This window comes from Strongylocentrotus purpuratus, unplaced genomic scaffold (assembly GCF_000002235.5).
Source record: "Strongylocentrotus purpuratus isolate Spur 01 unplaced genomic scaffold, Spur_5.0 spur5_scaffold_6, whole genome shotgun sequence".
NCBI classification, from domain to species: Eukaryota; Metazoa; Echinodermata; class Echinoidea; order Camarodonta; family Strongylocentrotidae; genus Strongylocentrotus; species Strongylocentrotus purpuratus.
In genome coordinates this window covers 61,354,469-61,378,612 of record NW_022145612.1, presented here as the reverse complement: position 1 = coordinate 61,378,612, position 24,144 = coordinate 61,354,469, and the positions used below count along the sequence as shown (strand labels likewise).

The 24,144-nt window shown below is 39.8% G+C and overlaps 1 protein-coding gene across 1 annotated transcript; it reads right to left on the bottom strand.

Moving 5' to 3' along the window:
• Positions 1-10,292: 10,292 nt before the first annotated feature.
• On the bottom strand, positions 10,293-23,690 carry LOC578788 (amidase). Its single transcript, XM_778937.5, has 12 exons — positions 23,413-23,690; positions 20,607-20,704; positions 19,149-19,285; positions 18,134-18,306; positions 17,502-17,641; positions 14,671-14,871; positions 14,208-14,282; positions 13,709-13,874; positions 12,778-12,837; positions 12,135-12,235; positions 11,329-11,515; positions 10,293-10,727 (listed from the first exon to the last, which is right to left on the bottom strand). The coding sequence occupies exons 1-12, from the start codon at positions 23,552-23,554 to the stop codon at positions 10,531-10,533; spliced, it is 1,677 nt and encodes a 558-aa protein (XP_784030.4). The 5' UTR covers positions 23,555-23,690; the 3' UTR covers positions 10,293-10,530.
• Between the last annotated feature and the right edge of the window lie 454 nt (positions 23,691-24,144).

The following is a 24,144-nucleotide window of genomic DNA, read 5'->3' as shown; positions in this document are numbered from 1 at the left end:
AAGGGGGGGGGGGAAGGAATAAGAAAAGTAATGAAGGAGGATTATCAGTTACGATTTTCTCGCCAACAATTTGTTTATCCTCAGGGGGGGGGGACAAAAAAAGAGAGTAGGAAGGGAAAAGGACAGAGGAGAGCTAAAGGGAACAAAAAAAGGAAAAAAGAAAAGAAACAGGTGAAAAGAAAGGGAGGGGGGGGGGTCAGATGCAATTAATCCAGCCAACAACATGTGGTTCGGGTAGGGGGTGAAAGGCCTTTGCCTCCCCCCAGCAAACTTTAAAAAGAGAGAAGAAAGGGAAGGGGAAGGTAAAGAGATGAGAAAGGGAAAGAAAAAAAAAGAGGAAGAAGAAAGGTAGGGGAGATCAGTAACCGATTTTTCCCGCCATCAAGGTGTGGATCGGGGGCGAAAGGCCCTTGTCTCCCCCTCCCCCCTCAGCAAGAAAGAGAGAGAGAGAGAGAGAGAGAGAAAGAGAGAAAGAAAGAAGGGAAGGAGGGAATGGGAAAGAGGAGAGAAAGGGAAAGAAAATAAAGAGTAAGAGGAAAAGAAAAGGGGGAAAAGATAATTATGGTTTCGCGCTCATCTCGCCTCCCCCAAACGAGACCAAGCGCCAGATACGCCACTAGACACCACTGGCGTACTAATTCGAAGGGGGGCAGACTCCCCCTAAAGTGGTTCATTTTTAATTCGATTTCAGTGATTTACAAATGTCGTAAACTGACATGATTTTTTAGTAAATTATACTGTTTTATGAGTTTGTTGGAAAATGACGAATTCCGAATATTACAGTCAGGCGAGAAATATGCTTATTTTGAGGTCTGCAAGTCAAGGCTCGCGGAACATAAATTGGTGTGGAGTCTAGGGGCGGAGCCTCCGGAAGTTCAGGGGCAATGGGCATTCATTACGTTCAGATGAGCATATTTTGATACCTTATTAATGACACGGGTAGGTCACTAATTGGCGTGGGGTCCAGGGGCTGAGCCCCCGAGGAAACTCAGGGGCTATCGGGGCATTCATTACGTTCAGATGAGCATATTTTGATACCCCGGAAACTCAGGGATTTAAAGGCATTTTATAACTGTCAGATAAGCATTCAGGGGCACGCCTTAGGGCCCTAGGTGGGGTCAAGAGGGTGAAGCCTCCGAAATTTCATTTAATTACGGTCAGTTGATCATATTTTAAGACTTCATTATTTTGTGACACTGGCAGGTCACAATTTATTTTTCTTACTTCTCCCCACTTCTCTTGAATAAACTTTTTCAAAATAGATGGGGGACCCATGCCCCCGAGCCCCGCTGTGCCGCGAGCCTTTACATGTAGACCTCTAAATAAGCATACTTCTCGCCTGACAGTAACTTTGGGACTTCGTCATTTTCCAACAAACAGTAAGTAGCAGTAACTAGGCTTGTAGTCCGGTCAGCTCCGTTTGGTATCCTGAGGTTTTGAGAATTCCAGTGTCATGGACAAACGAAAATCTTGAAAATTTTCATTGGCTAAAATTGTATAGTTTCTGGGTGCCTGGAGATGGTAGGTCCATAAGTTCTAATAAAAGCTTCGTTCACATATGCCTTCCGGTCACAAAACCTTATTATCTTATTTAGCTCAAAATCTTGGAAATCTAACTTCCTTACTTATTTGGAAAATAAATCGTGCAATATTGTATATTTACGAAAAGCTTGAATGTGGTATAACCTAAAGGGTAAATCCACTTCAAAATAATTCGCTTTCAATAGATGTAGAAAAACAAGAGGAGCAGAGCAGAAAAAATGAGTAAAATCGGATAACTAATAAGGAAGTTATGATTTTTTTTTTTAATATGAAAAACTATGGAACAATGGAAAGCACTACACAAATTGCCAATTTGGTTATCAGTTTGTGACGCCATTGCCTCACTATTTATCAATTGCTTTATATATTTTTATCCCATTAATTTCCCTCTTTTGACTTGATTTCCCCATGCCTTTGCCCAGGTTATATGATTTGTATCGTTTTGCGGGCATGACATTTCACAAGATTTTTTATAAACTTTGAAAAATTGAAAATATTTTCAGAATATTGTATATTTATAATTATTGACTTTTATATAAATAAATTTTCAGAATTCACATTTTTCATGATTTAACTGAAAACAATTTACTCTACATTAGATTATTAGTGCATCCACACAAAAACATATTATTGTCAATATGACTTGGATGCTGGTGTTAGGAGATGAGATTCTCAGGGGGAAAGTGAGAAATGTATATTACCAATAGAAAGAAAACAATAAGAGGATAACGAGGCAATGACGTCAGGAGCGGATCCAGGGGGGTCGAGCGGTCCTTGCCCCCCCCCCCCCCCCCCGCAGAGAGAGAGAGAGAGAGAGAAGGAAAAGAAGGGAAAGAGGAGAGAAAGGGAAAGAAAGAAGAGGTAGAAGAAAAGAAAAGGGGGGAGGAAGAGATCGGGGTTGAAAGGGCCTTGCCTCCCAGGCTGTTCCCCCCCCCCCAAAAAAAAAAGAGAGAGATAGAGAGAAGGAAGGAAAAGGGAAAGAGGAGAGCTAAAAGGGAACAAAAAAGAGGAAGAAGAAAATAAAAGGGTGAAAAGAAGGGAAGTTGCTGTTAATCCCGCCAACAGCGTGCGGAGCGGAATGGGGGCCGAAAGACCCTTGCCCCCCCCCCCCCCTCCCCCCCGGTCAACCTATAAGAGAGAAAAGGAAGGGAAGGGAAAGGTAAAGAGGAGAGAAAGTGAAAGAGAAAAAAAAGAGAAAGAAGAAAGGAAGGGGAGATCAGTTGCGATTTTTTCCCGCCAACAAGGTGTAACGGAGGGGGGGGGGGGGCTCTGGTGTACTGATAGGGAGGCGGGGGCGGCTTGGGGGAAATAAAATTCAAACGTGGTTTATTTCTAATTCCATAACGGTGGTTTACAAATAATGCTAAAATTACATAATTTTTCCGAGATTTGTCCTCATTTTTTAGTAAATTACCTATATTTTTGTATGCGTTTGTTGGAAAATGACAAATTCCTAAATTTACAGCCAGGCAAGAAATATGCTTCTTGAGGTGCCTACATGTCAGGGCGCGCGGAACGGCGGGGATCGGGAGCCTCGAACCCCCCCCCCCCCCCCACACACACACACACAATTAATAAAAAAGTATATTAAAGAGAAATAGAAAGAAAGAGAGCAAGAAAGAAATAATGGTTAACTGCCAGTGGCACAAAATAATGAGGTATCAAAATATGCTCATCTGACCGTGATTAAATGCCTATAAAACCCCTAAGCTTTCGGGGGCTTTGCCCCCTGGATTCCACCTAGGGCCCTAAGGCGGGCCCTTAGATGCTCATCTGACGGTGATTCATTGCCTTAAACCCCTGAGCTTCCGGGGCCGGGGTGGGGCAGTGGGGGCGGTCCTCCCTTAAAGATGAAGTTGAGTTCTGGTCATGCGATTGCATTGTGAAATAAACGGTGTGGAATCGACCAGAAAAGGTTGATCATCTAGCATATAAGAATTTGTGTGTATTGCAAGGTTCTGGAATCATCAAAATGATAAGAAATTTGGCCAAGTCTTGGTAAAGTTACAAACACTGTACACAGAAAGATGTATATGGGACTACACGAACACGTGGCGTAAAAATCCCACCCCCGAGTTTTACGATGTTACATGACATATTTAGAATATGAAGGCATTTGAAGAGCCATGCTTTTCAGGGAACATGTCCTATCTGATGTTCTTCCACACTTGCATAATAAGAATGATAACGCTCACAAATTATTTTTCACCTCTTCCCAGAACTCAACCTTATCTTTAAACGCTGGCCCCCCCCCCCCCCCCAAAAAAAAAAAAAAAAATAAGAGAGAGAAGAGCAAAGGAAGAGGACATAGGAAGAAAAAGGAGCAGACAAAGAAGATTTTCGAAGGATTAAAATCAGATTCGAGAACGGTACAACGAATCGTCTTCTTTCTATAATGATTTAAAGGTACTATGTCCCTTTTGCAGCCAACCTCAAATTCTGTAGAACTTTGCAGGAATTATGAATATGTCATGTATGTCCTATCTGTGAAATTTAATGTTAGCAGTGTCCTCATATTCAAATTATGCAAGGAAACCTGTTTACTTGCTGGACTTCACTGTCAGACACTATTGAGTGACTGACTGGCTTTTTTCCTCTTTGGTAATAACATACATGAAAAGAGTTGTGAAGGGTACATGAGCATTTGTCTACATCAATAACCCACTTCTTTAGATGGCCAAGATTAAACTGATTGAATCTTTGCGCAGCATAAAACGTATGACCATTCGGTACAATTGTCTGAAAATTAAGACTATTACTTTTGGGCTCTATAGCCCTAAAGTCGATTTGACAACTAATAGTCGTTATTTTCCCACTTAAAGACATTTTCAAGCCCCACCTTATTTAGGGAAGTTCTAAATTAGTATTATCTTTCAAATGCAATTGGAATTTAACTTTTTCATTTTTTTGGCCTGCAAATGGGACATAGTACCTTTAATGAAACGTAAAAGCTTCCGCGCTTCGCGCAGGAGGAGGGGGGGGGGCTGAATTTAGACGAGGATTAAGAGACGAGAACGGTACAACGAATCGTCTTCTATCTCTAATAATTTATTGAAACGTAAAAGCTTCCGCGCTTCATGGAGGAGGGAGGGGGAAGCTCGCCCGTCCCTGTAGCCACCCCCCCCCCCCATTACGTCACTGCTGGTCACCATTACGTACCAATATTTGGGTCGCATGATTTCAAATTTGGGCCCCTCCCCCCTAAGAAATCCTGGATCCGCGCCTGAATGACGTCACAGACTTATGAGTGAGTTGCCAATTTGTCTTGTGATTTTAAAAGTTTTTCATGTCATTAAAAATCCAAACCTTTATTATTTATCCTATTTTGCAAACGTTTAGTTTGATTGGTTTGTTATTAATTTTTGAAGTGGACTTGCCCTTTCAGTCCATACAACCCCCTCTCTGTCGATTCCTTCCTTTGCTGTGAGTTAGGGACATGATACATCAGCCCCTAGATGGCAACGCTGTTACACCCAACCCCCCCCCCCGCGAAACGCACACAGGCTACGCCATCTATGAACTACTTGAACGAAAATTGTCGGTAATATGTACTTGCACTACGTTGTCAGACTGATGGGGGAGGGGGGGGGTAGGCCCGGGATGATGGTTCGCGTTTAAGGGTCGTTATTCATAACATGGGTTGAGGGTCGCTTTTCATAAACAATAAAATTAAAATTAAATTAGAAATAAACAAAATGATAATAAGAAAGCGAAATAATGAATAGGGAACACCCCACGGCTGTGGCGTAGGCGCAGGGGGGGGGGGGGAGGGGGTCGCCATATGGCCTCGATTATTTGTAGAAAACATTTATTGAAAACGTACAATTCTGAACAAATAAAGAAAAAAGTCGTGCCCCAATAAAGTACGCGACCCATCATCCTGCCCCTGCCCCCCAAAAAACCCCATTACGACCACGCTACGCCATTCGGTCTACCCTCCCCGCAGTATTCCCTTGGTACGGTACGAGTAAACAGCGGGGGCTAGGGTACGTCGCCGCCCCCAGAAATAAAATAAAACACACAAAGAAAATGCAATAAATTATCAATAATTCATTGCATTTGGCCCCGACCCCTAACATAACAAAATTCTCTATGTGGGCATGCCTTGAACCATAATGCATGGTCCTACAGAGTTCCTATTAACTAACATCTACATTATTATAAGAGCATTTTTATTATCAAATCGAATAAACACTTACATACAGATAATGTTATATATGTTTTGTTCTTATACACATCATATTTATACCTAATATGGTGATCAGGGGCGTCGCTAGACCTTTTTCAGTGGGGGGGGGGTGTAGAGGCCAACGATTACCGACAAAACTAGCCACCAATTACCGACAAAATTAAATTTCCAATATCTACAAATTTAACCCTATAAACCCGGGGCCGTAGGCTAAATTGTTTTTCCTATGGACTATCTATTGTACTTGCATGCATATGCCCAACAACCCCCTTCTCTATTACTCCCACTCCTCCTCTCTCAGGCTCTTACCTCCCCTCTTTCTCCTCTCTTTCATCCCCCGTTTGTTTTCTTTCCCTTTTACTCTTTTTTCTTCTTTTTTTCCTTTTCTTTCTTTTCTTTTCTTTCCTCTCCTCCCTCTTTTTCTCTTTTCTCTTTCTTTCTTCTCTTTTCTTTCCTTTATTTTTCTTTCTTTCCTTTCTTTTCCTTTCTTTCTTTTCTTTTCTTTTCTTTTTTTTTTATTTTCTTTCCCTTTCCCTCTGTTTTTCCCCTCCCCCTTTTCTCTTTTTTCCCGACGGCAGCGCAATTTCCCGACAATATCCTGACAGGTGGGGGGGGGGGGGGGTGTCGCACCCCCACACCCCCCCCCCCCCCTTGGAGACGGCCCTGATGGTGATTCGTTATACCCTAACTTTAAATTAGACCTTCATTGTACCTAGGCAATCTCATCTAAACGCGCTAATCTATTATCCTCTCAGATTTAGAAATAATAATACTAACATAGAAATATGTTGTATTCCTCCAGCACACAACACATACATAATCTCAGGTGTAAATATCGTTTTAGGAAAACGAACTTATCAATCAATACTGCAATCTGCATGTGATTCACCTATAATTATTGCACTATTATTATGCTTCGACTACCCATATGACATATAACATAGAAATATAAAGGAATAATCATAAACTATATACAAGACAAGAAATATAGACTAAAGAATATTAAATTGATTGTCTCTAAGAAATGTGATAACTTCCACTTATGCAATATACAGCAATACATGTTGTACTATAAGCCAATCAACATCCAAACATCAACCCTTAAATATAATTAGGCCTATGGGATAAATATGAGCAGGTTTATTCGATTGAAAACTACCAAATAATAATGGTCAGACAATCCCTTGTGCCAAGCAAATGCAAACTCTTCACAGTGTTTCCAACTTCTAATCTGATAAGCAAACATGCCTCCTATCACTAATCCCCCTGTCCTAGCCCAATGGAGAGTGTTGCTCAACAACACAACATTAACGAGAATATTGGGGGAGAAAGGGAGAGAAAGACAGAGTGTGTGGGTTCCCCTACCACGAGTGAGGTTGACCTGACCCAAGAGAGATAAAGGAGAGATGGAAGAGGGGGAGAGATCTTGTTCCAACACTATGTATCTACACTGGATCATACACATTATCACAATGGCACTGTTGCATAGTATATCACCTAATTTGCAATTAAAGTAGGTTCTGAATGATAGACTGTAAATCTGGAAACTACCATTCATGATATTAGACTTACCTTTTCTTTATCAACCCTAGACTAGCTTTATAGTATTTAGAAACTCCAATACTAGGTGGAGGATAAACGTTAATCATATAGCAGTTCGGTACCTCGTTTATAATTTGACATACTATTCTTTGCATCAGAAGGTTCCAACCTCATTGGAAGTACTCTTACAATTTATACTTCTTTTCTGACATAGAAATCAAAGTCAATACTTTTAAGAACGGTAAGAGTACCACGTGCGTCGATCACCACGTGCAAGGCACATTTTTGCTTGTCTGCGCTGCATGCACTCACCGTACACACACATTAAACTCCATATTAAACAAGATATCTGATTGGTCAATCAATTCCAGACGCATGCGCAGTAAACAGCATCCGTCTGGAAAAAGGCACACGTGTGCTAATAAAGTAACAGGCGTGTGCTATCGCACCTTGCACGCGCCTGCTAAATAACAGGCGGTGATTGGTCAATTTAGCAGACGTGTGCCGCGTTCCATACGTCTGGGGCACGTGAATAAAGTCACCAACGGCTTTCCATATACGTTATGATGGACCCACGCGTACGTTCTGTCAGAACCACGCGTACGCTCTGACAGGCACGCGTACGGTCTTGGCACGCGTTTTGAAGGCGATAGCCAACCATACGATAGCCAACCATACGGAACGGGCTCCTCGCTCTCGCGTTCACTTGGGTTTTCGCGATTAGTCTCGTTTTAGTCGCTCGGCGTCTATCAGACAAGTGGCCTTGTTTAAAGGCTAACTAAACATCGGGCTTACACCCTACACTTCACTCATTGCCAGAAGTGTAGCATATTAACGTGCATAGGGTGTGACTGTGCTCCACATGGGGCCCTCCAGTTAATGTTCTGTCCGATTTAAGGAGTATTTTCCCCTGAACCCGGGCCTGCGTTAAAGCTGATCTAGAGAACTGGTTTCGGAATCGTATGCAGAGAGAATATGGCTATTATTCAACTGTTTACGTACCCTGCAGTAGATAGACTGTTTGAACCAGTAAAATAAAATAAAAAATCACAAAAACTTGATGGAAATCATCTTCAATAAAAACCACAACTCTCATTTGCACTTAGTGACCTGAGTTATTAAAGTACATGATGTCGGGCCTAATTACCTTGATTTCCTTATCTTTCTATGCTCATTACTCAGCAACTATACATTTTCTACAAAATGTGTACGGCAAACGTCATTTATTTGTAATCTTGAACATTCAGTGTAAGTTTTGTTGAATTCTGTGATAATGTATCTTCTGCCATCACCAGAACTCAGCTAAAATTCTTAAAGAGAGCGCTTACACACAACGCAGGGACAATCATCATTGCATTTTTGACTGCTCAGCGCAGGACTCGAACCCAACTCGAAACTCATGAGAGCCAGACGACGATCGCCACACCGCCTCCAATAAATCTCTTATATATATCTATATGTTGCTTGTCAAATCTCTTTGATGTTCGATGAAATTTAGACAATTGTCATGTAATAAATGTATAATTGAAAGTAGATCTATAAATTACATGTGCAGATTTATATTCGATAAACATGATAAAGAGTCCACGTGTTTGGTTCATTAAAGTAGTCAAGATAAAAAGATAGGACGCAATTTATGATCAGTACATCATGCTGACAATTCCAATTGTTGTTATTTATTAACAAATATATATATATATATGCTGTATACATTACTTTTTGTGGTAAAATATATACATGTGTATATACAGTGCGTCCCAGAAAAAACGAAACCCAGTATTATCGATGTTTTATCATAACTTAATCACAATTTTTAATTAATGAATAGCACATATTTGTGAAGCTTAGTTCCTCCTCTTTCATTTGATGCATAGTTCACGCATGAGTGATTCAAAACAATTTAAAGAGGGGGTACCAAAAGGTCATTTGGCGAACGGTATCTGAATTTCAAAGGGAAAATCACATTTCTACAAAGGTCATTTTCTGCCCTTTCATATTACACCTCAATCAGGAAAAATGAGCCAGGAATAACAAAGTTCTGTTTGTTTCAAGTAAAGTTTGCATTTCCACAATTTGATTAAACGAGTTCGTTTTCACTGGCTGCCTGCTGTAGCAACAACCAGAGTTGAAAACGGATTTAAATCGGTTTCGTTGGCGATCAGCCATGCTCAAAAAAGACGAAAGACTTCATGCATGGCTGATCGTCAACGAAATGGAGTTAAGTCTTTTGTTAAATCTGTTTGTTGCTACGGCAGGCTTCCAGTGAAAACGAATTCGTTTAATCAAATTATGGAAATGCAAGGATTACTTTAAATACTTTGTTATCCTGAGTCTGACGTTGATCTCATTGTAGTGTTTTCCTACCAACAACATGAGACAAAGAGGTCAGCATTCTGTTCATATATGGTTTCTAGTTCGTCTCATCCCTGATTTTCTCTACAGCCTGAGCGACTTTGAAGATGGTGAGCTCATCGTTGTGTCTTCCTACCAACATAAGACAAAGAGGTCAGAATTCTGTTCATATATGGTTTCTAGTTTGTCTCATCCCTGATTTTCTCTACAGCCTGAGCGACTTTGAAGATGGTGAGCTCATCGTTGTGTCTTCCTACCAACATAAGACAAAGAGATCAGAATTCTGTTCATATATGGTTTCTAGTTTGTCTCATCCCTGATTTTCTCTACAGCCTGAGCGACTTTGAAGATGGTGAGCTCATCGTTGTGTCTTCCTACCAACATAAGATAAAGAGGTCAGAATTCTGTTCATATATGGTTTCTAGTTTGTCTCATCCCTGATTTTCTCTACAGCCTGAGCGACTTTGAAGATGGTGAGCTCATCGTTGTGTCTTCCTACCAACATAAGACAAAGAGGTCAGAATTATGTTCATATATGGTTTCTAGTTTGTCTCATCCCTGATTTTCTCTACAGCCTGAGCGACTTTGAAGATGGTGAGCTCATCGTTGTGTCTTCCTACCAACATAAGACAAAGAGGTCAGAATTATGTTCATATATGGTTTCTAGTTTGTCTCATCCCTGATTTTCTCTACAGCCTGAGCGACTTTGAAGGTGGTGAGCTCATCGTTGTGTCTTCCTACCAACATAAGATAAAGAGGTCAGAATTCTGTCCATATTTGGTTTCTAGTTTGTCTCATCCCTGATTTTCTCTACAGCCTGAGCGACTTTGAAGATGGTGAGCTCATCGTTGTGTCTTCCTACCAACATAAGATAAAGAGGTTAGAATTCTGTCCATATATGGTTTCTAGTTTGTCTCATCCCTGATTTTCTCTACAGCCTGAGCGACTTTGAAGATGGTGAGCTCATCGTTGTGTCTTCCTACCAACATAAGGCCGACTGGTAAGCCTTCTAAAAAGCCTGCATTGACGCTGAGGGCGGGATGACCAGTCAAGTTGAAAGGATGCGTGTTAACATTCACCTCGGAAGCTCGTCTGTGGTACTCTGTAGGAATAATGATGGCACAGGATGTGGGATCGGAAAAGACTTATGTTATTCTTACATCGGGAAGTACAGATTCACGTGATTATTCTAGTCAATTACACCTTAACCAGTGGGTAACACAAAACTGGTCATAAATCAAGAATATTTTGTTTTTTAATTCATGTATGAAACTAGGTGAATGAATGATATGAAATAAAGAAGTTGAAGTAATTATTTCATAATTACGTTGTATGGAGATAAATTACATTTGCATATTTTGAAGAAATATCAAATTAATTTTTTTCGAAATTCCTATATATAAAAAAAATAATGCAGGCTAAAGATGTAATAGTGCCAGTGTTTTCAGTATAATAAGGAGGCATTTTCTGCAAGAGTGTATTCAGTTTAACCCGAGTACGCGTTTATTTGCAAAGAATCAAGCAAACCACAAGTATGTGTCGCTTGATTTTGAAACCGATGAATAAATTATTTTTGTTTTGTTTTACTATCCCATCTGTCATATCCCACAATAATTTTTCTTGATAATCCAAAAATTGTTTTGGTGGAGTGAGGTCCGTTTTCTTCTTATTATTATTCTCATGAAGTGAATTTCAATATTTACCACAAATAGGATCATCCTTTGACAGCAGTTTGGTTGCAGTGAAAGGTATGGTAGGCATGGCAATGATGTCAACCTCTTCAAGAGCTTTCTCGTAGGCCTCACGAAGCAGGATAGTAAGATTGCGGCCCCTTCCATACACTCGGCCATGGTAATTCTTCTTCAGATACTCTGCTTTCATTAGGGCGAGCTGAAAATATATAAATTCACCGACAATCAAGCTTCAACCAACCTTAAAATAGAGTACGCAGGATTCATCGACATTGAGTCTTGTAAATTGTAAATGTACATGTCCCTGCCCCAGGTCCCTGCTTAAACAACGTTTTCACAAGAGCGGACCACATTCGGTCATTCTTGAGAACTAATATTATTTTATACAGTAGGTTTACGGTTGCACCATGTCAGAAAGAGTGGTGAAGATTGGGGAGTCCTGAAAAGGACTAATATTACTTTCTTACAATGTGAATATTCATTAGGCCCTAAATTTTGCATACATCGAAATTGATGAAAATCAGGGTCTCATTTTATAACCTTAAAAAATATTGTATTAATCTGAAAACCTCTGATTCAGTGCAGTGACTTGCGATTGATTGGTGACGGATTAAGGGCAATTGTTTTATCAGACGGAGTATTTGTGGTGGACTAATTTACAAATAGGCTTCTTCACAAATGTAAAAATATAATCATCTTTGTTACAAATTAAATCATCATTTGATTTTAAAAGCCCACTAAAATCGTTTATTACAAGTTGTTGAGATTGTAGACAAATCCAAAATGTCGTCGCACACTAATTTCTAAAATTTCTTTACCTTCATATGATCTGAGATGTCGTTCGGACGAGATTTAAACATTTTCCCAGACTCGTTGATGAATCCAGAAGGATAAAAACCAGGATGACCACTCCCAACACCTTCGAGATTATGACATAATGAAACTTAAGTTCACAAAGAATAAACCAATGCAGAACATAGGTAAAATAAGATGACTGTTACCACCCTAGGAATTGGATACCCCCTCCCAGAGCCGTCGTTCACATATCATTTACTCAGACTGACACCTCCCCCCCCCCCCACCCAACACATATACACACACACACACACACACACACACACGCACATACACCTATTATATATTTAGCCTCTATTAAGAACATCATTATCCTCAGCCCGGCTTTATTGCCTAGCTGCATTGGTAAGATACTGGGTAATTGGTTCTCTTATGTACTCCTTTATCTCACCTGGGTCGAGTGTCAAGGGCATAGGTACGGTGGGTACTGGGGCACGTGCCCCCTCCCCCCCCCCCCCGCCCCCTTTTTTAAATGTATTATTATCCACTAGACGACAACGCCTCCATATACCTAGGTCACTCATAGATCAATGCTGATTATTTATTATATTACTTTAAAACCTCAACCTCTAATGACAATTAAAAAAACTCTTTAAAGTATAATACCTCCATGACGCACAGTTGTTTCAAAAACCCCTTCTGCAATGCAGTTCCATATACCAGGAGCTATAAAGAAAAATGAAATCCTGATGTTATCGTTCTCACGGCCACACAATTAATGCTTCTAATAATTTAGGTTGTTTTTTTTGTGCTCCATTATTTCAATGTTCCATATACAAATTGAAGTGATATCTCCAGTAACAAATTTTTACCAATTACGAAATTACGATAAAAGAACATGTACAGTTTGACTTGCAAAAGGTCTTTAGGTATTACAAAGTTTTGCTATGAGGTCATGAATTTGGTGCAAATGAACATATTAGAAGCATTATTACAATATTCAATTATCGTTGTTGCAGTTGAAATCGAGTCCAAAGTGATGAAATTGTAAATAATGAACTCTTTATATTGAATAGCGCCCTCTCAAGAGTCTTGAGAGGGCGCTATTCAATAAGACTGATATTACTTTTACTTTAAAACGATGTTGTTGTTTTTTTTTTTTTTTACTACAATCTACCTGTTTGCTATTTCCGTTTGGAAATTATATATCGAACTGCATATTCTGAGACTGTCATGGTCGCAGCTACCATGGAATGGCCTTAGGCGCTATTTAAAATATTTAAAATTTACCAGGAGCACCGGTAAATGTTTGATTATTCAATTTCTCGAAAGCAGAAGTGTTTTAGGGGCTACATTTTATTGTGCTTATCATCCACAGGGGCATCCAAATATATCAACATTAATGAAATTATTATCAATCCAATTTTCAGAATTTCCCAAATTTTGCATTACCTTTAAGAGACTTTAAGGAGCTTTCAAATTTTAATGTAGACTGTTGATTATCGATTTGCGATGAAACCGATGCACACAAATACAAGACATTAATGACTTTGGGCAGACAGTATTTCATTTGACTGACTGAAAGTCATTTCTGTACCTTTCAAATGAAGAGGAACTGATATTCTCCCTATGCTAGCTCCAAACATTGATAACTTGTTGACAAGATTTTCCACGATACCACTGACTGCTGAATCTGCGTTTGGGTTATTCAATCCTTCTTCTAATAGACCGATACGAATCCCGGATACACTTGAACCTTCAAGCTAAATAAAGGAGGAGGAAAATAATTACCAATTAGCACGATGAACATATTACACTTCATAGAATCTTTCCCCTTGACTAGAGTTGGAAATAAAGAATTCTATAGCATGTAAGGTTATTTTGTCCACAGTTCGTCATTTCTGTATATCCGAAAGCATGCGTTTACTCTGAGACATCCCTGTAAAGCGACAGTCCGCCGGACCGGAATTGTCGGTTTGGCGGAACCCTAGAAAAAAAATTGTCAAAATGCCAAAGAGACCAATGTTCTTTTCAGAAGGTTATTATCGGTCTCTTAGGCTGCCTGTCGGTCTCGTGGGCTGTAGTCGTTTACTCACCTCTTTTATATATTCCGGTACTGTAATGTGTTGGCACTGTCTATGATCTTTTCCATGGTCGTATCCAGCAATCACCTGAAAGTTAAATTGCAAAATAAAAGAATCACTTTACAGAGTAGCTCTATTTTATCGACATCAGACTTACCAATACAAGTGAATACTTATAGTACACAACTTTACTATTCTTAATAGAAGCACTCCAAATAATAGGAGAGGACAAAGAGGAAGAGGAAGAAGAAGAAGAAGAAGAAGAAGAAGAAGAAGAAGAAGAAGAAGAAGAAGTAGAAGAAGGATGAAGGATAAGGAGGAGAAGAAGAAGAAGAAGACGAGAAAGAAGAAAAAGAAGGAGAAGAAGAGGATGAAGAAGAAGGAGAAGAAATGATTAGAAGAAGAATTATAATTTTTTTTTTTTAAGGCTCTGAAAAGCCGAATAAAAGGGATAGGGATTATGTAGACTTCATACCTCGAGAAGCTGGGCGCAATCATGAACCGTTCTTGCCATTGGGCCAATGTGGTCAAAAGAAGGCTCTATAGACCAGACGCCTGTGTAAGGGACAAGCCCATAGGTTGGTTTTAGACCAACAATGCCAGTCCATGCTGCAGGCATGCGAATCGAACCGCCTTGATCACTTCCGATGGCCATATCAACGTCACCAGCCAAAACCTGAACAAGAAATAAAGAAGTTGGAAAAAAAATGCCGGGTTTCAGTAGTATAGAAAGTTACAATTAATCGAATCTCCTTGAATCAATAACTTACAATTCTACGATTAAGTTTATGTTACAGATAGATAAAATACATGAGATATGAGGGTGTGAGTAAGAGAGAGAGGGGAGGGGGTTGGGTAGAGTTGTCTCTTCGAGGGAGCAAGAAAGATACAAATTACTTGAGCAATATAAACAATATGAACATCATCGAAAACAGCAATACATAGTAACAAATAACAGAAAATAATTTTTTTTTTTTTAAGTCTTACGAACTGCGACTTGTTATCCGCTGTGACGACTTCGAGAGAGACTACAACTATAATACTTGTATTTTCCCGAAGTTTCACCAGCAATCATTAAAAACCAGTGTCAAATGTCATTGTCAACCTTAATACACTGTTGGTCATAATAGTGGAATCATCATTTTTATCCCAAAATTATGGAATGATTTTGACAATTATTTATTCCTAATAGATCTAGATAATAGTATACATTCTCAGATTTTATTAAATAATAATTTGCGAGTGATTGTTTTGCGTGACTGCTGGATCATGTGTGTGCTACTATGCTAATCAACTAGGAGACCTACGTCTTTAAGTCATAACTGACAGTAATGAGAATTAATGCCTCACAAAAGGGCACTAATATAGCACATCGACATGGTTTTGATCCTGGGGCCTAACAGTAAGGGGGCCATTGCTTAGCCACTGAATCGTGACTGGACGCAGCGAGGGCTAGGGTACGGGGCCGCCCCCACAAATACAAAAAAACAAAGAAAATTTATTTTATAAAGCTACGATGCTGACTAGTTTTGACGAAATACACCGTATATTTATAAGGTCGAGGTAAATGACAATGGGTACATGCGCAGCCAGGCGCGTACGCAGGATTTCTTGAGGGGGGGGGGGTTAAAATTTGAAAATCACGCCGAAATTTCGCAACGACTCAGCCAGCCGCTGAATAAGCGGGGGGGGGGGGGTGGGGTAAGAGGACACATTTTTTATTTTGTTTTGGTCCCAAAAATTTCGCAACGACTCAGCTAGCCGCTGAATAAGCGGGGGAAAAATTTGGCCGATCGATATTTCGTTTCGTGGGGGGGGGGGGTAAGGTCTGCTTTTTGGGGTCACCTATTAACACAATTTTTTTGTTGTTGTTATTATTATTATTTTTTATTAAAAAAAGGAAACTAAAGGGGGGTCCTCTAAAACACACACATACAAAGAGTTAAAGGGGGGGTCCAACCCCCCCCCCCCCCCCTGCGTACGCGCCTTTGCGCAGGTATAGGGAAATTAGCCCCAGGCTCCGGGTTTATAAATTTGGAGACATTGGCACGTTGGCATTAATATATTGTTTGGTAATTGGTGGCTAGTTTTGTCGGTTATCGGTGACCGCTACCCCTCCCCCTAAAAAGGTCTAGCGACTCCCCTGATGACAAATAAGGATTACGAGTGGTAATTATACAAGACTGGGTAGCTGAGCATGCAGTTATTACGAAAAAGTATAGTGGATGAATCGAGATCATTTACCAATGTAATGTGGGTGTGGCCAGTATAGTGGATGGATCAAGATCATTAACCAATGTGATGTGGGTGTGGCCAGTATAGTGGATGGATCAAGATCATTAACCAATATAATGTGGGTGTGGCCAGTATAGTGGATGGATCAAGATCATTAACCAATGTAATGTGGGTGTGGCCAGTATAGTGGATGGATCAAGATCATTTACCAATGTAATGTGGGTGTGGCCAGTATAGTGGATGGATCAAGATCATTAACCAATGTAATGTGGGTGTGGCCAGTATAGTGGATGGATCAAGATCATTAACCAATGTAATGTGGGTGTGGCCAGTATAGTGGATGGATCAAGATCATTAACCAATGTGATGTGGGTGTGGCCAGTATAGTGGATGGATCAAGATCATTAACCAATGTGATGTGGGTGTGGCCAGTATAGTGGATGGATCAAGATCATTAACCAATGTGATGTGGGTGTGCCGGGCTCTAGAAGATGTTGACCCTAAGAATGTTCTTAATTATAAACATTTGAGAAACCACAAAAACTGTCACCTCACATTCGGGCAGCAATGTTGTTTTTTGTAATTTTCATATCTAGTATATTTTGACTAAATGACAGTAAGAGACTATTATTTACTTACACTTCATCAACAGTTCATGACCCTATCATATTTAATAAGAGAGGTATATAGTAAACAATATGCACTATAGCTCACAAAAAGTATACGGCCTAAATAGAAAGTTGATTGACAAGAGACATCTTTTCACCTCTGACAACTTAATAGTTAATATTGCAATACCTCAGTCACACCGCCTCATCGATTCCAAACCGACTGATTCCCTGCCATTGCAGGTAAAAAAAAATAGGATTGATGTCGGTCTGGCGTCCGTTTAGTCGATGTGCCTTTGGTATAATTCATGTAAATTCTGGAATACCCCAGTCACAACAACGAGACCGACAACAGTCCGAACAACAAATCGCTGTACCCCACATTGTCAATGGGTCGTTGTGGAGTCGGTGTGGAATCGGTGTGGAATCGGTTTGGTGGTTTGACGCAGGTGTGAAGACGTACCACCACAGCACTGCCCGAGCTGGATCCACCAGACGATCTTGTAGTATCGTGAGGGTTCATCACAGGACCTTTGGCTGCTGTATAACTGCTCCCAGATAAACACAAGTTTTCACATACTGTTTTACCGGCAATAGACCCTCCTGTTGGTGCAAATGTTCTAAATGTTAAGATGGAATTTTTCTTTGAGGGAAAGTGACACTCGTTCCAAGCAGAACGAATTCAAGAAACCTTTCTCTTGTATTTGCATTTACAATGTGCGTTCGTTGAAAGTGTTTTGTTCTGTATTAATTGGTATTTGAAAAGACATTGTAATTTTAGATTTTTCTCTACCAAATGATTATATGCTCATAAGGAATTCCCTGCAAGAACCAACTTATGAGTACTTTTCCCAATAACCCCGTGAGTAACGATGTTTTTGCTTTTGAAGTAGATTCTCTTAACAAAATTCTACAATTAAGATGTTTCTATCTTAACATGTTAATCAGACCGACACCAGGATGACAACAGACCGAACAAGCAAATGGCTATGTAGTTTAGAATGACCAGTTTAGAATCGGGCAGCCTTAGAGTCGGCGTGGGATCAGTGGACTTGGTTTTTCGATGTGACAGAGGTAACTTGTTTGAACACCAACCTTCGTCTAGTATTCTGGTTACGACCGTTGCATCAAAGTCGGGTGTGAATCCTTCCAGAGCATGGCATCCATTCATCATAGGAACCCCTGCTACTGCTGCATTGTCCTTGATTGCGACTCGTTTTCCCGCCAATTTACCACCGCTGGCTCCCTGGATCTCGCACCTCCAGTACCTGATCTTACGGGGCAGACAGAAGGAATAATAAAGTAAATCGGTTCTTCAGTATAACGCCTGCGTACGAAATGCCGACTACCACGGTTATATCATGGACCTAAGAAAAGATTCGTGTCCCTAACAATTTACCTCAACAGGCTCCCTCGCATCTCCATTTCTTGAGATCATGTATATAGGGTCGGGAAAGGGGGCAAAGGGAATTATAACGATTACTTAATAATAATTCATTACAATTGGAAAGGAAATGTATGCAAGATCTGACATCATTCGTTTCAAACATTATCTTCAAATATGAAGATCACATTTTACAACCAAACTTTCAGTCGGTGTTTGTTTTAAAAATATTCGTTATCATAAAACACTTTGGACTGAAATCTACTCGACCCTCCCCCCCAAAAAAAATGAATAAAGTCTATGCTAAAAAGTAATTAGTCTTGTAGATTTATGAAAATACCGCTAGTTGAACGGTTTTTGTACAATACGATTAAGAGTTCTAATCTTAGTTCTTCGACTTTTGTTTTCGTGCACTTGTTCATTCGGTAAATAAGAAATGTCGCCAGATCAGCTTCACCTCTTACATAGTGAATGTGTAGACCTTATGAGAGCGATGGGGACTCGAAACCCCCCTACCCTACACATCACAGCCCCATTGGTGGATCTAGGAGCATATGTGGCACATGACCCCCCCCCCCCCCCCACCACCTCCCTCCGCAAAACCAAATGTGTCCCCTTTTCGTGCCGAGGGTAAAGGGTATGTGCCCTTGCGGCAAAAACTAATTCTGTACAGTAAACCCCCCCCCCGCCCCTCCTTTCTTTAGCTACTACATTATGTGTACATACCATGCATTATAAGGATTGTCCTGTTGTTTTGGTCTGTACCCTGGAAGTCTTGGATATCTGGTAGGCAGTCTCGGTTCAACCAGATGCTCTACACTGTTTATGCTGTCAATGCTTTCTCCGATAATCGCTTTGTATTTCTGAAAGATTCCAGAAAAAAAGCAAACAAAAACTGGTAATATTGACACAACGCGGCAGCAATAGTTAATGTGCAATAAGGATGATATTCTTTAAACAGTTAACAATCCTATTTCCATTGCCTGCAAAAATTAAGATCTAAAATATCGGTAGCCTATGACTTTTATTCATTCGTTTTGTTCTGTGTGGTATTGTTTCCTGTTGTATGTTGCTGTTTTTTTTTTTCTCATCATTTTTTGGGGTGTATTTTTTAAAAATACATGAGTGTGAACTATACCAGTCTCTTTATGTCCACTGTGTTATATCACCGAATGATCATGTGTAACCTTGTATTCGTAATAAAATATCGTAGTGTGAGTCACGCTTTTGCTGGGGTATCGGTGTCACGAGGGAGGGGGCTGCACCAGGGCTCTGGGAACGATTTTGTCACCGAGGGTGCTGCAGGTCCCTGGGAACGATTTTTTCGATATATATATATATACTGCGAAATTTTCGCAACGACTCAGCCAGCCGTTGAATAAGCGGGGGGGGGGGGGGGGGGGGGGTAAGAGGACATATTTTTTTGTTGTTGTGTGTCCCATAATTTGAAAATTTGGTCGTTCGGTATTGGGGGGGGGGGGTAAGGTCTGTCATTTTCATTTTTGGTCACCAATAATTATCACAAATTTTTTTATTTATTTAATTATCTATTATTAATTTTGATCATATAAAAAAATATAAAAAAAATAAAAAATCTCTTCAAGGGATACATTTTATAGGATTTTGTGAAAGAAACGTAATAATTGTCTACTTTCTAATCTTCATTTGTAGCTGTCGGCTGTGTGACAATTTTGTAAACGAAGCACATAATAATATACATTAAACATATCATACCAATTTTTTTTGCAGGGGGTGCTGTGCCCCCCTGAAAAAATTCCGGGGTGCTGCAGCACCCCCAGCACCCCCGCTTCCCAGGGCCATGGGCTGCACAAGGTTTACTCAGTGAATGAATATTTAGGGGAGTGGAAAGTTTAGGTTCACTCCGCCTTCCCATTTCCACACCCTCTCTCTCCCTCTCTCTCTCTCTCTCTCTCTTTTCTTTTGTACCACTATGTAGGCACAAGTTTCACTGCCCAAGCCGACCCATCAATATAAAAGGTTTTGCCGACCCGGTTCTAGTTGGTACATTGTGGTGTATACTGCTTTGTTGGACAGGCACAAAACAAAAGAATATACACCATGTTGTGACCAACTGAAACCAAGTTGGCCAAATTCTGTATAAAGGTGGCTCTGTACCCAAGTAGCTTGTATCGGTTCTTCTTGTGAATAAACAGTTGGTCATACCTGAATATCATCATCTTCATATTGGAAGCCAAGATCTTTTGCGATATCTTTCACCTGGGCTAGGGTGGGTTTTCTCACTGCAGGACAGTTGTACAGATCTAAAGAATTACAAAAATGTGTTTTTAAAACAGTATTCCATATTGTCCTAGCTCTCTAGGATTATATTTTGGCTGATGGCTGCAAGGGGAAAAATCACAATGGCGTCTAGAAAAGTGTTTTGTCATTATCATTATTGTTAATATTATTATTATCATTATTGTCATTTGTCAATAATATCATTATTATTATTATTATTATTATTATTATTTTTATTATTATTATTATTATTATTATTATTATTACGATTATTATTGTAATTATCATTATTATTATTAGCATAATTCTTAACCTTATTACTATAATTATCGTCATCATCCTCATCGTGTGGTGAGTGATCGAGACATGATACGAACACCCCATCAAAAACGACATACTAAAGAATACTAAACAAAGGCATAATCAGATGATCATGGTGGCATCGCTGGAGGGATGTGTGTCTGTGCGTGTCACCCAATCCCCCGGGGGTCTCAGTCAAGTAGAAATACTAGGGCGCGGAAGGCAAAGAGGACTGGAGAATTCTCTAAACCGAGATCAAAATAATGTATGCAGTTTGGATTCTGTCTAATGAAATACTATTATTCTTATCAGGTGAATGAAATCATTTGTATTGAGGCACTTCACAAAGAAATTTGGTTACATTACGAAAATAAATCTGTGCATGTGCGAACCAGAATTTTCTCCGTCTTGTTGATTTTCACGACCGTTCTCAGCCATAAAAGCGTTCGTTCCCTAAACTCCCTAAAGTCTTTGTGAAGTGCCTCAATACAAATTATTTCATTCGCCTGATAAGAATAATAGTATTTCAATAGACAGAATCCGAACTGCATACATAATTTGATCTCGGTTGAGTGAATTATGCGGTCCTCTTTGCCTTCCGTCTCGTTACTAAAGCGCCCTACTGTATGCATGCGTGCATGACCACAGGTTTCCCAGTCACCCCCATAAACGAGGATTTCTTCTTAATCTGAAGCCAAAGCACACCCTAAATTATGTTTTTCGCGTGGTTTTTCCCGGATTCACATCCTAAACGGTTTTTGGTGTTTAAAGTGTACTCCTAAACAAGTATTGTAAAATTGAAACCCCTTGAGCATTTTGAAGCCTGGAAGGGATTACCATTCAAGTTGTTGACAATGTAATAAACTGAACTTGAACTTGAAATAAATCAAAATGCGCTTCTGATGAAAAATTCACAATGTATAAACATTTTTTTTCAATAGAGAAGCAATAACATCAACCTATACACTTCCAAATGGGTTTAATGCACAACTATTATAAGTCCTTTCTTTGAAGAAGAAAAAAAAATCATTTTAAATTTGATCTATTTTATGTAAAGTACATGTAGTGTTTACAAAAACTACACAATTTACGATGAACATTTACTATATGCTACCATGCAAAACAAAATATAAGGGACCAGCTATAGGCGTGAGACTTGGTAGGTCTGGGTTTGCATCGCGGGCATCAATCTTGATCTACTGAAGATCTAAAGACCGGCAGGCACAGGCGGCGGCCGGTAGTCTCACCAATGGACATTATTACCCCTTATTTTCCACCGGCCCGGGTCTGGCCCTGAGACTAGAAAAATACCGCTGAGCGCTAATACCAGCGCGTACAGCAGGATTTTGAACCATTTTGAAAAAGTTCCCTTTTTCTTGAAAATGGCCCGAAATAGACGTTTTTAAACCGCGCGGACCGCGTCCAATCTATAAAAAAAAACACCCTTTATACGTGTTTTCCTGGTCACGCATGCTTACAGTATTTATATTTGACTGAGACCCCCTGGCACAATCCCCACATTTTCTGTATTCTTTAGTATTGGGGGGTGGGGATTTTTTTGTAAATGTTGAGGTGAACCGGGAAACTTTGTGCTATTTCACCCACTATCATATATGCAATAAATATTTACAGAGTTACACGTAGATCGTATAAAGCCTAAAATCAAGATTGTGTCCCACTTCACCAAGAACTCCCTTAGGCTTTATACAAGGTTCGTTGTCATTTATATTCTTAAGCCATTTATAATGTTCATATTGGCGTTTCAAACCTAGTAGGGCAATTCCACGGTAACGGAAGGACACTCAGACAAGATTTTTGAACTTCAGGTTCATACTAAAAGAACTGTTTTATTAGTATAAGATGTGAAACAGTACAGATATAATACCTATATAAGTGCCTTTAATTCTCCCCAAAAAAATTGTCATTGTAGTTAAGTAGTTTAAGAATGTGCATATTAATTATCTCGGTAACGGAAGGACATAAAAATGGACATGGTTTTTCCAGTTAATTAGTGTTTATCCAAACTTTGTGAAGTTGATGAAGCTTTCCACTTGACTGAAACACATTTTGTTCCCCATAGTTTAATACATACTAATAAAACATTTCTTTTAGTATGAACCTGAAGTTCAAAAATCTTGTCTGAGTGTCCTTCCGTTACCGTGGAATTGCCCAGTAGCTAGGGCGAGATCCTACAGTATAACTTATGTAACGTCAAACATACTCCCATGGTAGAAGAATTTTCGATCATAATGACACACTCGACTGGATATATAACAACTTTCGTAGGCCTTCTGCCTCCAAACTGTAATGTAATGCTATCCTTTGGAATTCATGTTGTCAGAGATAAATACAATGCTGGATATTAACTCAACGCTAACTGATGTATTCGCCCATTACAAGAAATTACAACCTCACAATGTTCTGAACTCACCATTAGCTGCACGACCACTACTATGTGATGCCATTCTATGTATAGACTGAACGCCAATGAATTGCTTCATGCCGTTATATCGTAAACACGGCACAAAGGACAGTTCATTGTCCGTAATCTCTTTTATTGTCGACATTGCCATTGTCGATAGAAATGTTTATATGGAGATACGAGATATACGCGCGTCGATCTCTGTTACATTACAAAATGACTGCAGATCATGTTCAGACGGAACCTGTCCGGTTCAAGCCTGGGTCACGTTGTACCTGATAAATGTAAATGATACTATGCAATAATTATGATTGATACACTATAAAAACAAACAATTCACATTCACACACACACGCCCACACAGGCAAACTCACACATGCAGTCACAAAAGACCCGAAGTAAACAGGATTACGTACTGATGGCTATAATTCGCTTTGAAGGAAGGTCGGTTTTATTAGGGTGCGTTCAAGCGATTTTTTGAAGCTATGAAAACCATGTTTTAAAGGTACTATGTCCCATTTGCAGGCCAAAAAATGAAAAGGTTAAATTCGAACGGCTAAAAAAAGGGGGCTTGAAAATGTCTCTAAATGGGAAAATAACAACGGATAGTCAATCTGTTCGAAACGTCGAGCCACTCATCCTCTCCAAGCGCTATAGTTCTCCTTAAAACTATAAGAAAGATAACAAACAGTCCTTTCCAGGACTACACACCCCCAAGAAAGATTACCGAGTCAGAGTCCT